Here is a 13114-nt window from a genome sequence, read left to right as displayed (position 1 = left end):
GACTTAATTTTTGTGTGGCCATTTCAGTGATGAATCTAGTATTTTTTGGAAGCAAATGCAAGAAAGTTGACAGTATACAAGATGGCAAGTTTATACGAAGACCTTTTCCTATGAAAGAGGTAATTATTTATGCTAGGTATGATGTGATGTGTTTTATTTTTTTTTTTGGAAAGGAGAATTAGAATTTTTAAGGAAGCTTTTGCTTTTCACTGCTTTGTACATTCTGCTGTAAAATAATGTTCATGAACACGTTTCTCTGCTGTTCATTGTTGTAGTCATTTTGGTTTGTATATGAATTGCACGCACAACTATACGCTGAGCGTCCTTAATTTAGCAGTGATAGACCAGAAGGAAGGCAGCTGGTCATCACTACCCAATGCTGGCTCCTGGGTCACTTTTTCACCAATGTATTGTGGGATTGATCAGAACATTATAACGCTCTCACGGCTTTAAAGGCGAACATATTTGGTGGGACGGGGATTCGAAGCACAACCTCAGATTCAGGATCAATTGCTTTAACCATCTGGTCCGTTGTCATTGATGAGTATGTTATTTTAAGGTGTTGCAGGTATTTGTAAGTTAGCTCAATGTTGGATTTTTATTTCTAAAATACGTCTTTTTTGTTTATATTTCTCACAGCCTTTGTAACTTGCTATGTGTTTTTCGCCCAAATTACAGCATTTAGGCTTTTTTGTTCCTTAGCGCACTTTGTGACGTAGTAATCTGGACCACATCTTTGGTCTGTTTAGCATGCTGTTGAAGCATATCGAAGTCTCTGGCAGTGGAAGCAATGTGTCAGAACTATTGACGGTGTTTTGATTTGTTCAACTTTGTATCGTTCTTGATAATTTCCTCTGTATTGTATATGTTATTTTCTATCTCTGTTCTAACGAGGTTTGTTGCTTTTCGTATCAATTTCGATATGATTTGCATTACCAGAGATATCGCATAAGTCATTATCCCATTATCCTACGATTTATTTTTTTAACTACTTTTAATTTTTTTCTGAATTCTCCCATTCTTTTTTCTAAACTCAAAAAAATCATAGTCTATCAAAATGTGTATATTTGTTGTTGTTTTTTTACTGTGTAAAGCCTTACGTTTTCAAAACTAATTATTTAAAAATATTTTACTTTTGGTCGTCTGCAATTAAACATAAAGGTACATAATAAGCTATGTGTACTTTGCCCGCCACGGTTATGGAAACCCGGGTTTTACCGTTGTAAGTCCGCAGACATACCGTTGTGCCACTGAAGGTTAATATTTTGCTTAAAGTCAACAGATATCTCCACTTTTTGAATATTTATATCTTTAATGGTCATTTTATTTAATAATTTGAATCAGCCTTTTTAAATGAAGTGGTTCTTTGCTGTATGAATAAAAGTACTTAAATTAGCTGTTCTTGGGGGCATTTTATGTTTATAAAGTTTACATTTCCATTTATTATAGCTTTTCAGCGAAACTCAACATTATTTGTTTAAAGTAAGATTTTATGGTTTTACTAACTAATAGGTAGCGCTTTGAGGATCGTATTCTCGATTTCGAACAACGTGGATATCTACGGTCTAGAGAAAGTGAAAGAAGTTGAATTTTGGAGTGTATTTCAGAGAACGTTAACAAATGTACGAAAATACTATATTTTAACGTCAAAAGTATTTGAAGTGTTTGATAAGTATATATGTTTTCACATCAGTTGTGTTAAATGAGAAACTTGAAATGTACAACCTTTACTATTATTACCAAGTAAATACCTGAATAAATTTCGACTGGTATCAGTTGCAATACTTCCTTTTTTCATAGGAAATAAAAATGATAGTTGTGAAATTAGGTGATATAACGTTTACATAAATTGTACTATACAATCTAGGATGTTATTAAGTTGTGTTCAAATTTGCGTTAACTGTATGCCAGATGCGTGGAAACTACTGACACTGACAGTTTGGTGTTAATTATAGTAAAAACTGGATTAATGGTATTTTTTTTTAGCGGATTGTTTATAAAACTAATGGAAGTTTGATAAATTTAAAGAAGAGGTGGACTCACTTTGTTCATACCTACATTAATTACACTTTAAATATTCAGTGGCACTGGAAAAAGGTTTGAATGCAAATGGTAGTATTATATTTAATAACATCCAGAAAACAGTTTTAATCTGTTTGCAGTTCATCTTTAGTTCACATTTTTGGATTTTTTTTTGCCCTCATTTGTTTAACTGTGGGTTTTCTATACCTGCTGCTACTTAGTTCAGTTTAAGTGTGGCTTGAATATAATTTTTGGTTTCAGATGACATTTTATATAAGGCTCATTCAAAGAATGATTGTTTCTTTTTTTCCACCATTCTGCTTTTTTTTTTAAAGCTGGTTCCTCTTTTTTTCAGTGCTATTAATTTCACCAAAGAAATGCACTTTTAGCCAACTGAATACTGGTCTGTTGTCATTAACTTGTCAATTACAACTGAATACTGGTCTGTTATCATTAACTTGTCAGTTACAACTGAACACTGGTCTATTGTCATTAACTTGTTAGATACAACTGAACACTGGTCTATTGTCATTAACTTGTTAGTTACAACTGAACACTGGTCTATTGTCATTAACTTGTCAATTACCAAAATGAAATTACGCAGTCACCTTACTGTCAGTTCTTACATGAACCAGTCAGTGATGTATTATTTAGTAGCATCTTAGAAGGCCATCAATTTATTATGCCTGGTTGGAAACGTAAAGGGTCTGCAGAAAATAATCTGCCTATTGATGCTTTTAGCTATTAAATTAATGATACTCAGGTCTTAAGTGCTAGAATGGATGGAATTTGTGCAGTCAGTGCTTTCTATGTTGCTGTAGGCATAGTATTTAGCATGTTAACAGTATTTTCTCATAAAGCCTGGAACATAATCACATGAAACCCCATGAAGAGTGTATAAAAACACTTCTAAAAGTGTAATTTTACAAATAGTCCTAGGAGGAGATAAACAGAACTGTTCTTTGTTTATCAGTGATAGCTGATGACATGATTTAAATTTCATTCTGCAGTTTATAATATGAAAGAGCAATGTCACAAGTAAGTCCAATGTTAAGGACAAGTAGCTGCTTAGGATGCTAAATATTCTTGAATTCCAGTTTGAACAGGGGCACAATCTTAATTTGTATATTTAGTGCTACTTAAGCTATTGCTGACAAATAGTCACACCACCCATCAGGATCACCCATCACCAGTTGAAATATGAAACTAAATTAAAACTATTTCTTTACTTTGTAATATCGTAAAACCCACCTTGAACTGAAAATGTATCTCAGGAAGGCTGGTATGGATATTAACACTTAATAATAAATTAGAGAACAATATTCATCTTCAGGCTAACAAAGAGAGAGTTTTTCACACACCAAAGAACTGAGTTATTTTTAAGTTTTCTTTATCTAAACATTTGCAATACTTAATCTCTTATTCATTCTATCTTGGTCACTAAGGGCGTCAAGTCTCATTTGAGTAAAACAAAATGTTTAATAGATACAGGTCATCCCAGTATTTTGTTATTTTCCACAAATGTAGAAATATTAAATAACTACAAAGATCTCAATACGATCACCGGTTTTCTATCAGTCAGTTAACTGTATGTTTACAAAGATCTCAATACGATCACCGGTTTTCTATCAGTCAGTTAACTGTATGTTTACAAAGATCTCAATACGATCACTGGTTTTCTATCAGTCAGTTAACTGTATGTTTACAAAGATCTCAATACGATCACTGGTTTTCTATCAGTCAGTTAACTGTATGTTTACTACTTTATTTTTCCAAGAATTTCAAGTATCAAAGTTGCCAATTAATTCAATTCGCACAGTAACTTATAGATATTTTGAAGCACTGAAAGACAGTTATGTGGGTTAAAAAGTTCTTCAGGGCCATGGTTTTACATTTTGGACTTGTAATTAGAGATTGCAAGTTTGAGGCTGACCCATGTTATCACATTATTGAAGAAGAAACTTTGCCCCAGTTGTTTCAGCCTACCCAGCTGTAGCAATGTTAGTAGGGAGGTTAATCTGTAAGGGACTGACATCTCATTCAGGAGGAATGGTCCCTTCATCCACTTGTGTCGCTTGAAACCAGAGTTCAAAAGTACTGGTCTACATGACAAAGATTTAATAAAAAAAAAAAAGTTTTTATTGGTGCAAGTGACATTTCGAGGGCATTTGGCATTTGAACTGTTTGTTTATCAGCTGTATACATTAGAAATACTGACTCAAATTTTCAATGTAGGTTTTATTTTTCCTACCTATAAGATGGAAAAGACTAGTCATTACAGTTACTAGATATTGTTTTCATTTGGAAACATTTATATTAGAAATACCTGAAACTGTGTGTTTTCAACAAAGTATGTACAGATATATATATATATAACTTAAATGAAAATTAAAAAGGTTCGTCCTTACAGGGCAGTACAATGTAATATTTTAACATCGTATATGATATGATTCTTTATAATGAAAAACAAAAGATATATTTGTTTCTGTCTGTGCTTTAGGGAAGCTGCTATGAATATTGTAAATCAACACTGTAGAAAAGAACTTGATAAATTTGGAGCATGTGTTGGTAAACATCCAGAATCATGGAACACTAGTTGTGCCGATGCAAGATTAGAATTAGCTCGCTGTTCAGAAAACAAGTAAGCTTTGTTTGCATTCATAAAATATGAGCATAGCAATTAAAACATAATGCTAAGTATTCTGAATTTACAAAATTCAAGGTAGATATTTGTTTATTAGTGTTTTAAAAGAAAATTTATATTTTTTCCTCTGTCACAGTAAACTAAATTGTATCAGGTTTCACTACATCATGGCCCGGTAGGTTAAAGTGTTCGACACGTAATCCAAGGGTAGCGGGGTTTCAACTCCCCATCACACCAAACATGCTCGCCCTTTCAGCCGTGGGGGCATTATAATGTCACAGTCGATCCCACTATTCCTTGGTAAAAAAATAGCCCAAGAGTTGGCGATGGGTGGTGATGACAAATTGCCTTCCCTCTAATCTTACACTGCTAAATTAGAGATGGCTAGCTTAGATAACCCTTGTGTAGCTTTGCATGAAATTAAAAACAACACAATAAACAATAGATGCATCACTAATAATAATAGTTAATCTGTCTTGGGATGTGTTTTAGAATGGTATAATAATAGTTAATCTGTCTTGAGATGTGTGTTTGAATGGTGTAATAATAGTTAATCTGTCTTGGGATGTGTGTTTGAATGGTGTAATAATAGTTAATCTGTTATGGGATGTTTGTTTGAATGGTATAATAATAGTTAATCTGTCTTGGGATGTGTGTTTGAATGGTGTAATAATAGTTAATCTGTCTTGGGATCTATGTTTGAATGGTGTAGTAATAGTTAATATGTGTTGGGATCTATGTTTGAATGGTGTAATAATAATTAATCTGTCTTGGGATCTATGTTTCAATGGTGTAAAAATAGTTAATCTGTCTTGGGATCTATGTTTGAATGGTGTAATAATAGTTAATCTGTCTTGGGATGTGTGTTTGAATAGTGTAATAATAGTTAATCTGTCTTGGGATGTGTGATTGAATGGTGTAATAATAGTTAATCTGTCTTGGGATCTATGTTTGAATGGTGTAATAATAGCTAATCTGTCTTGGAATGTTTGTTTGAATGGTATAATAATAGTTAATCTGTCTTGGAATGTTTGTTTGAATGGTATAATAATAGTTAATCTGTCTTGGGATGTGTGTTTGAATGGTATAATAATAGTTAATCTGTCTTGGGATCTATGTTTGAATGGTGTAATAATAGTTAATATGTGTTGGGATCTATGTTTGAATGGTGTAATAATAGTTAATCTGTCTTGGGATCTATGTTTGAATGGTGTAATAATAGTTAATCTGTCTTGGGATCTATGTTTGAATGGTGTAATAATAGTTAATCTGTCTTGGGATGTGTGTTTGAATGGTGTAATAATAGTTAATCTGTCTTGGGATGTGTGTTTGAATGGTGTAATAATAGTTAATCTGTCTTGGGATGTGTGATTGAATGGTGTAATAATAGTTAATCTGTCTTGGGATCTATGTTTGAATGGTGTAATAATAGCTAATCTGTTATGGGATGTTTGTTTGAATGGTATAATAATAGTTAATCTGTCTTGGGATGTGTGTTTCAATGGTGTAATAATAGTTAATCTGTCTTGGGATCTATGTTTAAATGGTGTAATAATAGTTAATCTGTCTTGGGATCTCTGTTTGAATGGTGTAATAATAGTTAATCTGTCTTGGGATGTGTGTTTCAATGGTGTAATAATAGTTAATCTGTCTTGGGATCTATGTTTAAATGGTGTAATAATAGTTAATCTGTCTTGGGATCTCTGTTTGAATGGTGTAATAATAGTTAATCTGTTATGGGATGTTTGTTTGAATGGTATAATAATAGTTAATCTGTCTTGGAATGTTTGTTTGAATGGTATAATAATAGTTAATCTGTCTTGGGATGTGTGTTTCAATGGTGTAATAATAGTTAATCTGTCTTGGGATGTGTGATTGAATGGTGTAATAATAGTTAATCTGTCTTGGGATCTATGTTTAAATGGTGTAATAATAGTTAATCTGTCTTGGGATCTATGTTTCAATGGTGTAATAATAGTTAATCTGTCTTGGAATGTGTGTTTCAATGGTGTAATAATAGTTAATCTGTCTTGGGATCTATGTTTAAATGGTGTAATAATAGTTAATCTGTCTTGGGATCTCTGTTTGAATGGTGTAATAATAGTTAATCTGTTATGGGATGTTTGTTTGAATGGTATAATAATAGTTAATCTGTCTTGGAATGTTTGTTTGAATGGTATAATAATAGTTAATCTGTCTTGGGATGTGTGTTTCAATGGTGTAATAATAGTTAATCTGTCTTGGGATCTATGTTTAAAAGGTGTAATAATAGTTAATCTGTCTTGGGATCTCTGTTTGAATGGTGTAATAATAGTTAATCTGGCGATGGGTGGTGATGACAAGTTGCCTTCCCTCTAATCTTACACTGCTAAATTAGAGATGGCTAGCTTAGATAACCCTTGTTTAGCTTTGCATGAAATTAAAAACAAAACAATAAACAATAGATGCATCACTAATAATAATAGTTAATCTGTCTTGGGATGTGTTTTAGAATGGTATAATAATAGTTAATCTGTCTTGAGATGTGTGTTTGAATGGTGTAATAATAGTTAATCTGTCTTGGGATGTGTGTTTGAATGGTGTAGTAATAGTTAATCTGTCTTGGGATGTGTGTTTGAATGGTGTAATAATAGTTAATCTGTCTTGGGATCTATGTTTGAATGGTGTAATAATAGTTAATCTGTCTTGGAATGTGTGGTTGAATGGTATAATAATAGTTAATCTTTGGATGTGTGTTTGAATGGTGTAACAATAGTTAATCTGTCTTGGGATGTTTCTTTGAATGGTATAATAATAGTTAATCTGTCTTGGAATGTGTGTTTGAATGGTATAATAATAGTTAATCTTGGAATGTGTGTTTTAATGGTATAATAATAGTTAATCTTGGGATGTGTGTTTGAATGGTATAATAATAGTTAATATTGGGATGTGTGTTTTAATGGTATAATAATAGTTAATCTTAGGATGTGTGTTTGAATGGTATAATAATAGTTAATGTTGGGATGTGTGTTTTAATGGTATAATAATAGTTAATCTTGGAATGTGTGTTTTAATGGTATAATAATAGTTAATCTTGGAATGTGTGTTTTAATGGTATAATAATAGTTAATCTTGGGATGTGTGTTTTAATGGTATAATAATAGTTAATCTTGGAATGTGTGTTTTAATGGTATAATAATAGTTAATCTTGGAATGTGTGTTTTAATGGTATAATAATAGTTAATCTTGGGATGTGTGTTTGAATAGTGTAATAATAGTTAATCTTGGGATGTGTGTTTGAATAGTGTAATGATAGTTAATCTTGGGATGTGTGTTTGAATAGTGTAATAATAGTTAATGTTGGGATGTGTGTTTGAATGGTATAATAATAGTTAATGTTGGGATGTGTGTTTGAATAGTGTAATAATAGTTAATCTTGGGATGTGTGTTTGAATAGTGTAATAATAGTTAATCTTGGGATGTGTGTTTGAATAGTGTAATAATAGTTAATCTTGGGATGTGTGTTTGAATAGTGTAATAATAGTTAATCTTGGGATGTGTGTTTGAATAGTGTAATAATAGTTAATCTTGGGATGTGTGTTTGAATGGTATAATAATAGTTAATCTTGGAATGTGTGTTTTAATGGTATAATAATAGTTAATCTTGGAATGTGTGTTTGAATGGTATAATAATAGTTAATGTTGGAATGTGTGTTTGAATGGTATAATAATAGTTAATCTTGGGATGTGTGTTTTAATGGTATAACAATAGTTAATCTTGGGTTGTGTGTTTTAATGGTATAACAATAGTTAATCTTGGGTTGTGTGTTTTAATGGTATAATAATAGTTAATCTTGGGATGTGTGTTTGAATGGTATAATAATAGTTAATGTTGGGTTGTGTGTTTTAATGGTATAATAATAGTTAATCTTGGGATGTGTGTTTTAATGGTATAATAATAGTTAATGTTGGGTTGTGTGTTTTAATGGTATAATAATAGTTAATCTTGGGATGTGTGTTTTAATGGTATAATAATAGTTAATGTTGGGTTGTGTGTTTTAATGGTATAATAATAGTTAATGTTGGGATGTGTGTTTTAATGGTATATTAATAGTTAATCTGTCTTGGAATGTGTGTTTTAATGGTATAATAATAGTTAATCTTGGGATGTGTGTTTTAATGGTATATTAATAGTTAATCTTGGGATGTGTGTTTGAATGGTATAATAATAGTTAATGTTGGGATGTGTGTTTTAATGGTATAATAATAGTTAATGTTGGGATGTGTGTTTTAAATCTCAAACCAAAACTTGTTTCCTAGATGAAAAGTATGTCTCTATAAGTCTGAACATGAATTATCTTTCAGTTTGGTGTAATATTAATATAATTTAATTCATTAAACTTTGTTTGATAAGTACATACACACAAAATTATTTATTTAAATTATCATATTTAGTTAATTGTTACAAATATAGGGACAGTCTCTATGGGCTTCATACTTTTCTTGACATGGTATTTAGAGGCCATAAATGTAAGTTTAAAAATAACCTTCAATTTAATAAATTTAATAAAAGGCTTAGGTTTTCTCTTTGGTGAGTTTGTATTTGAAAAGAACATCAAAATATTCTTTCACGTGACGATATCAAACCTGCTGTTTATGTTTCCTTGGAGATAAGAAGAAATTTAAAAGGATTCTTCTGTTGTTTTTCTTTCAGTCCAATAATTCGTCAAATCAAGACCAGCTGTGCTGAACCTTTTCAGAAGTATGAAGTCTGTATTTCACAAAATAGTACAGATGTTTTACAGTGTAAGAACAGTCTTAAGGAATTTTTATTGTGTGCTGAACAGATTTCTCCTATACGTGCATGAGGATATGGTGTTTAAATATATCAAGTACATTTTGTTATTCATGAAACAAAGACGTCAGACTTGTAATACATTGTTAGACTACTGTAGTAAATGCTGGGTTTTGTATAGACAGAAATGTTAAAATATTTTGTTGTACATTTTTCTGTGAACTCAACTTTTATTCAAAAGAATATTTCATTGTATGACTGTGCTATAAGTCACTCTGATAAGGTAAAGTGCTGAGATTTAGTGTAACCTGATGTCGTGACAGAAAGTCTTGAATTTTACAATTGTACACAAGAAGAAAAGTTGATATCTGATGTCAGTCACAAAACTGAAACCTTACCAGTTCATGTTATAAACCATCATGTGAACAATAAACCAGAATACTTTGAAGCCATTCGGTATCACAGTGTGTGTTATGATTTTATGGAATTTATATTTTGGTCACTGCAGTCAAAAGCACTTGGTGAGTACAGTATTAGAACAAATGCATTAGTATGTTAAATATTATTCATGTACTAGTATTCGTTGGATCTTGTGAAGACGTGTGTTTTACTTGTCTGTTTCAGACAAACGTATTTTCTAATAATGTATTCAAGAAGGACTTTCAGGTGTTGTCTTTCAGCCTGGCTATGACAGGTTGGTAAGTTTGAAGGCTTAGAATGCTAAGAATCAGGTTTCACTACCCACAGTGGGCAGAGTACAAAGATAATCAACTGTGTAACTTAATAACAAACCAGTTTAATTGGTAGTTACAAATGTACTGTCTTTAACAGTTTGTAGATCCCACTAAAGTTTAATTTTGCTCTACATTTTTATCAACTTTTAAATCATTCTGTGTAAAACAAAACTGAAAATGATACATTTTCCCAAATTACTTATTTACCATGGAACACTGAGTTCTAATAGTAGAGAGGTTCTTAACGTTTTTGTATATCTAAAGATATATACACTGCTGGCCAAAATGTTAAAGCCAATGAACATAAAGAAAAAAATATGCATTTTGCGTTGTTAGACTCAACCACTTATTTGAGTGGAGTTTTGAAAGATGAAAATAAGAAAAGGGAAAATAAAAACAAAACTTGTTTAGCATTTAATAGGAAAAATGTGAACATTATGAAATTAGCCTAAATACTAGCTGGTCAAAAGTTTAAGACCATACTGAAACAAAGTGTTAATCGGTAAACACGTAACGAGATTTAGTCATTTGTGTTCAATCATTAGAGTTGTCAACATCTCCCACTGACATCTCCAGTGTTATATTGGGTAAAAACATGGCAAAGGCTAAAATGTTGACAGAGTTTGAACGTAGCAGAATTGTCGAGCTGCAATAGCAAGGTCTCTCTCAACATGCCATCGCTGGTGAGATTTGGTGTAGTAAAACTGCTGTTGCAAATTTTTTAAAAGTTCCTGAGGGATATGGAATGAGAATTTCAAGTGGTCAGCCCAAGAAACTTTCTCTGGCGTTGAGCAGTAGGATTCCACGGGTTGTCCGTCAAGACACCGGCCGATTGTCGAACCAGATTAAGGTTCTTACAGAAGAAAATGCAGCTCAAGAACAATAAGACAGCACCTACGAAAGAAAGCCTTTAAAAATCGTAAACATCTTCAAACAGCTCGTTTAATCTTTGTTGAGAAGCACCAAATATGGGACATAGAAAAGTGGAATAAGGTTTTGTTTTCTGAGGAGAAAAAATTTAGCCTGGATGGTTCAGTTGGCTTTCAACGTTACTGCACGACAAGGATATCCCACAGGAGACATTTTCTACACGACACAGTGGAGGAGGTTCCATCAGTATCTGGGGTGCTTTCTCCTTCCATGGAACAATGGAGCTTCAGGTTATACAGGGGCGTCAAACAACAGCTGGCTACATTGGCATGTTGGAGAGAGCATCCTTATTGACTGAAGGCCCTCACTTGTGTGGAAATGACCACATCTTTCAGCAGGACAACGCTGCAATACACAATGCCCATAGGACAAAGGACTTTTCTTAGTGAATAACGTGATTCTTTTGGACCATCCAGCGTGTTCACCTGAACTGAACCCCATTGAAAATGTTTGGGGGTGAATGCAAGGGAAGTCTATAGAAATGGACATCAATTCCAAGTTTCATGTGCTGAGTCCCAAGGAATGTGTAGTCCAGTATGGGTGATTTTTCGGTGGATTTCTGTTTTAAATTGTGTATCGGTTCTTGTAATTTTGAGGTTAAGAAATGATATTTGATTGCTTCCTTCTTGTCCACATGTGAAGTTGATTTTGGGATGTATGTGGTTGAAAAAAATTAAGTGTGTGTTCTGTAGATGTGAATCCCTCAACCGTGTCATCTACATATCTATACCAATATAGTGGTGGATGTAATGCTGTGTTAATTGTTTGTGTTTCAACTTGTATCATAAAAATATTGGCTAGAACTGGTGATACTGGGTTGCCCATGCTTAGGCCATTTGTTTGTATATAGTTGTGGTTGTTGAACATGAAGTTTGTCTTCATCGTGGTGAATTCAATGAGGGTTGCTAATTGGTTGCTGGGAATGCCTATAGATGGGTTAGGGTCTCGGATATAGAGTTCTAAGGCTATCTTACAGGCTTCAGTGGTTGGAACTTCTGTAAAGAGGGATATGACATCAAAACTGGCCATTAAGGCTTTATGATTAGGTTGATTTAGATTAGACTTGAAATTAACAGAGTCTTTGATGAAGGAGCTGGCTGATGTTACATATTTGGAGAATGCTCATGCTATGTATTTACCAAGATTGTAATTAAACGATTCATATGTGGACATTACTGGTCATAATGGACAATCTGGTTTATGAGGTTTGGGGATGCCGTATATTTGTGGTGTGCGTGAGTCGGTTTTGCGTAGGTAGGAATAAAGTTTTGTGAAATTGTGTTGGCTTTTTATATTTGTAGTAGTAATTTGTTCAGTTGCGTCTCGTGTGTATTGGTTTAAATTTGTTCGTGTCTGATAGGATGTTCTTCATTTTTTGGATGTATTCACTCGTGTTCATTATGACTATAGCGTTACCTTTATCTTCTTTTAGAATTTTAATGTTTTTGTCTTGTTTTAGGTTTTTAATGGAATTAATGTCTCATTTTGTAAGATTATTTTTTAACTTTCTGTTTTGTGAAATTATGTTGATGGTTTTGTAAGAAATTCTGTGAAAAAATCGTTTAAGATGTTTTTAGGTGTTTCTGGAAAATATAAATTTTTAATTTTACCTGGGAAGTTTGGCTGTTGGATATCAATAAAATTGTCTGTCTTCTTTCTGCTGGTTGTGTTTGGTTGTTTCCTTGTTTTTCTTCTCTGTAGAAAGTATCACAAGTCTCCTGGCTAGGTCATCTAAACATGTTTTGATTTCTATGGTTGGAATGTACCTAGGTGCTATTGTGAAGTTGAGTCCTTTGTTAAGTAGATGTTTCTCGTCTGTGTTTAATTGACGGTCGGATCTGTTAATTATGAGGTTAGTCAACGGTTTGTCGTGTTGGTGTCTTTTCTGTTGTTTGCATCTTAGTTTTTCTAGTTTTTTGTTGTGGCAGATCTTTTTGTCTCTGTCGTTCTTAGTATTGATTTGGTTTATGTTTCGTTGTATAAGTCCTTAAATCTCTGGTTTGATGCAGC

General features: G+C 32.6%; 1 protein-coding gene across 7 annotated transcripts; it reads left to right on the top strand.

The window, feature by feature from the left end:
* Positions 1 to 453: 453 nt before the first annotated feature.
* Positions 454 to 9892, top strand: LOC143245326 (coiled-coil-helix-coiled-coil-helix domain-containing protein 5-like). 7 transcript variants are annotated; one of them, XM_076491532.1, is made up of 4 exons: positions 756 to 894; positions 1513 to 1622; positions 4523 to 4663; positions 9360 to 9892. In XM_076491532.1, coding segments are annotated over exons 2-4 (297 nt in total). In that variant the 5' UTR covers positions 756 to 894; positions 1513 to 1620; the 3' UTR covers positions 9514 to 9892. The 7 variants fall into 7 exon arrangements, with proteins under 7 accessions (XP_076347652.1, XP_076347646.1, XP_076347647.1 ...); XM_076491534.1 differs by having other exon boundaries at positions 792 to 810; XM_076491533.1 differs by lacking the exon at positions 756 to 894 and adding an exon at positions 1135 to 1256.
* The last annotated feature ends 3222 nt before the right edge of the window (positions 9893 to 13114 follow it).

Source organism: Tachypleus tridentatus, chromosome 2 (assembly GCF_004210375.1).
Source record: "Tachypleus tridentatus isolate NWPU-2018 chromosome 2, ASM421037v1, whole genome shotgun sequence".
Lineage (NCBI taxonomy): Eukaryota > Metazoa > Arthropoda > Merostomata > Xiphosura > Limulidae > Tachypleus > Tachypleus tridentatus.
The sequence above is the reverse complement of the archived record's forward strand: the minus strand, read 5'-3'. Positions and strand labels throughout refer to the sequence as shown.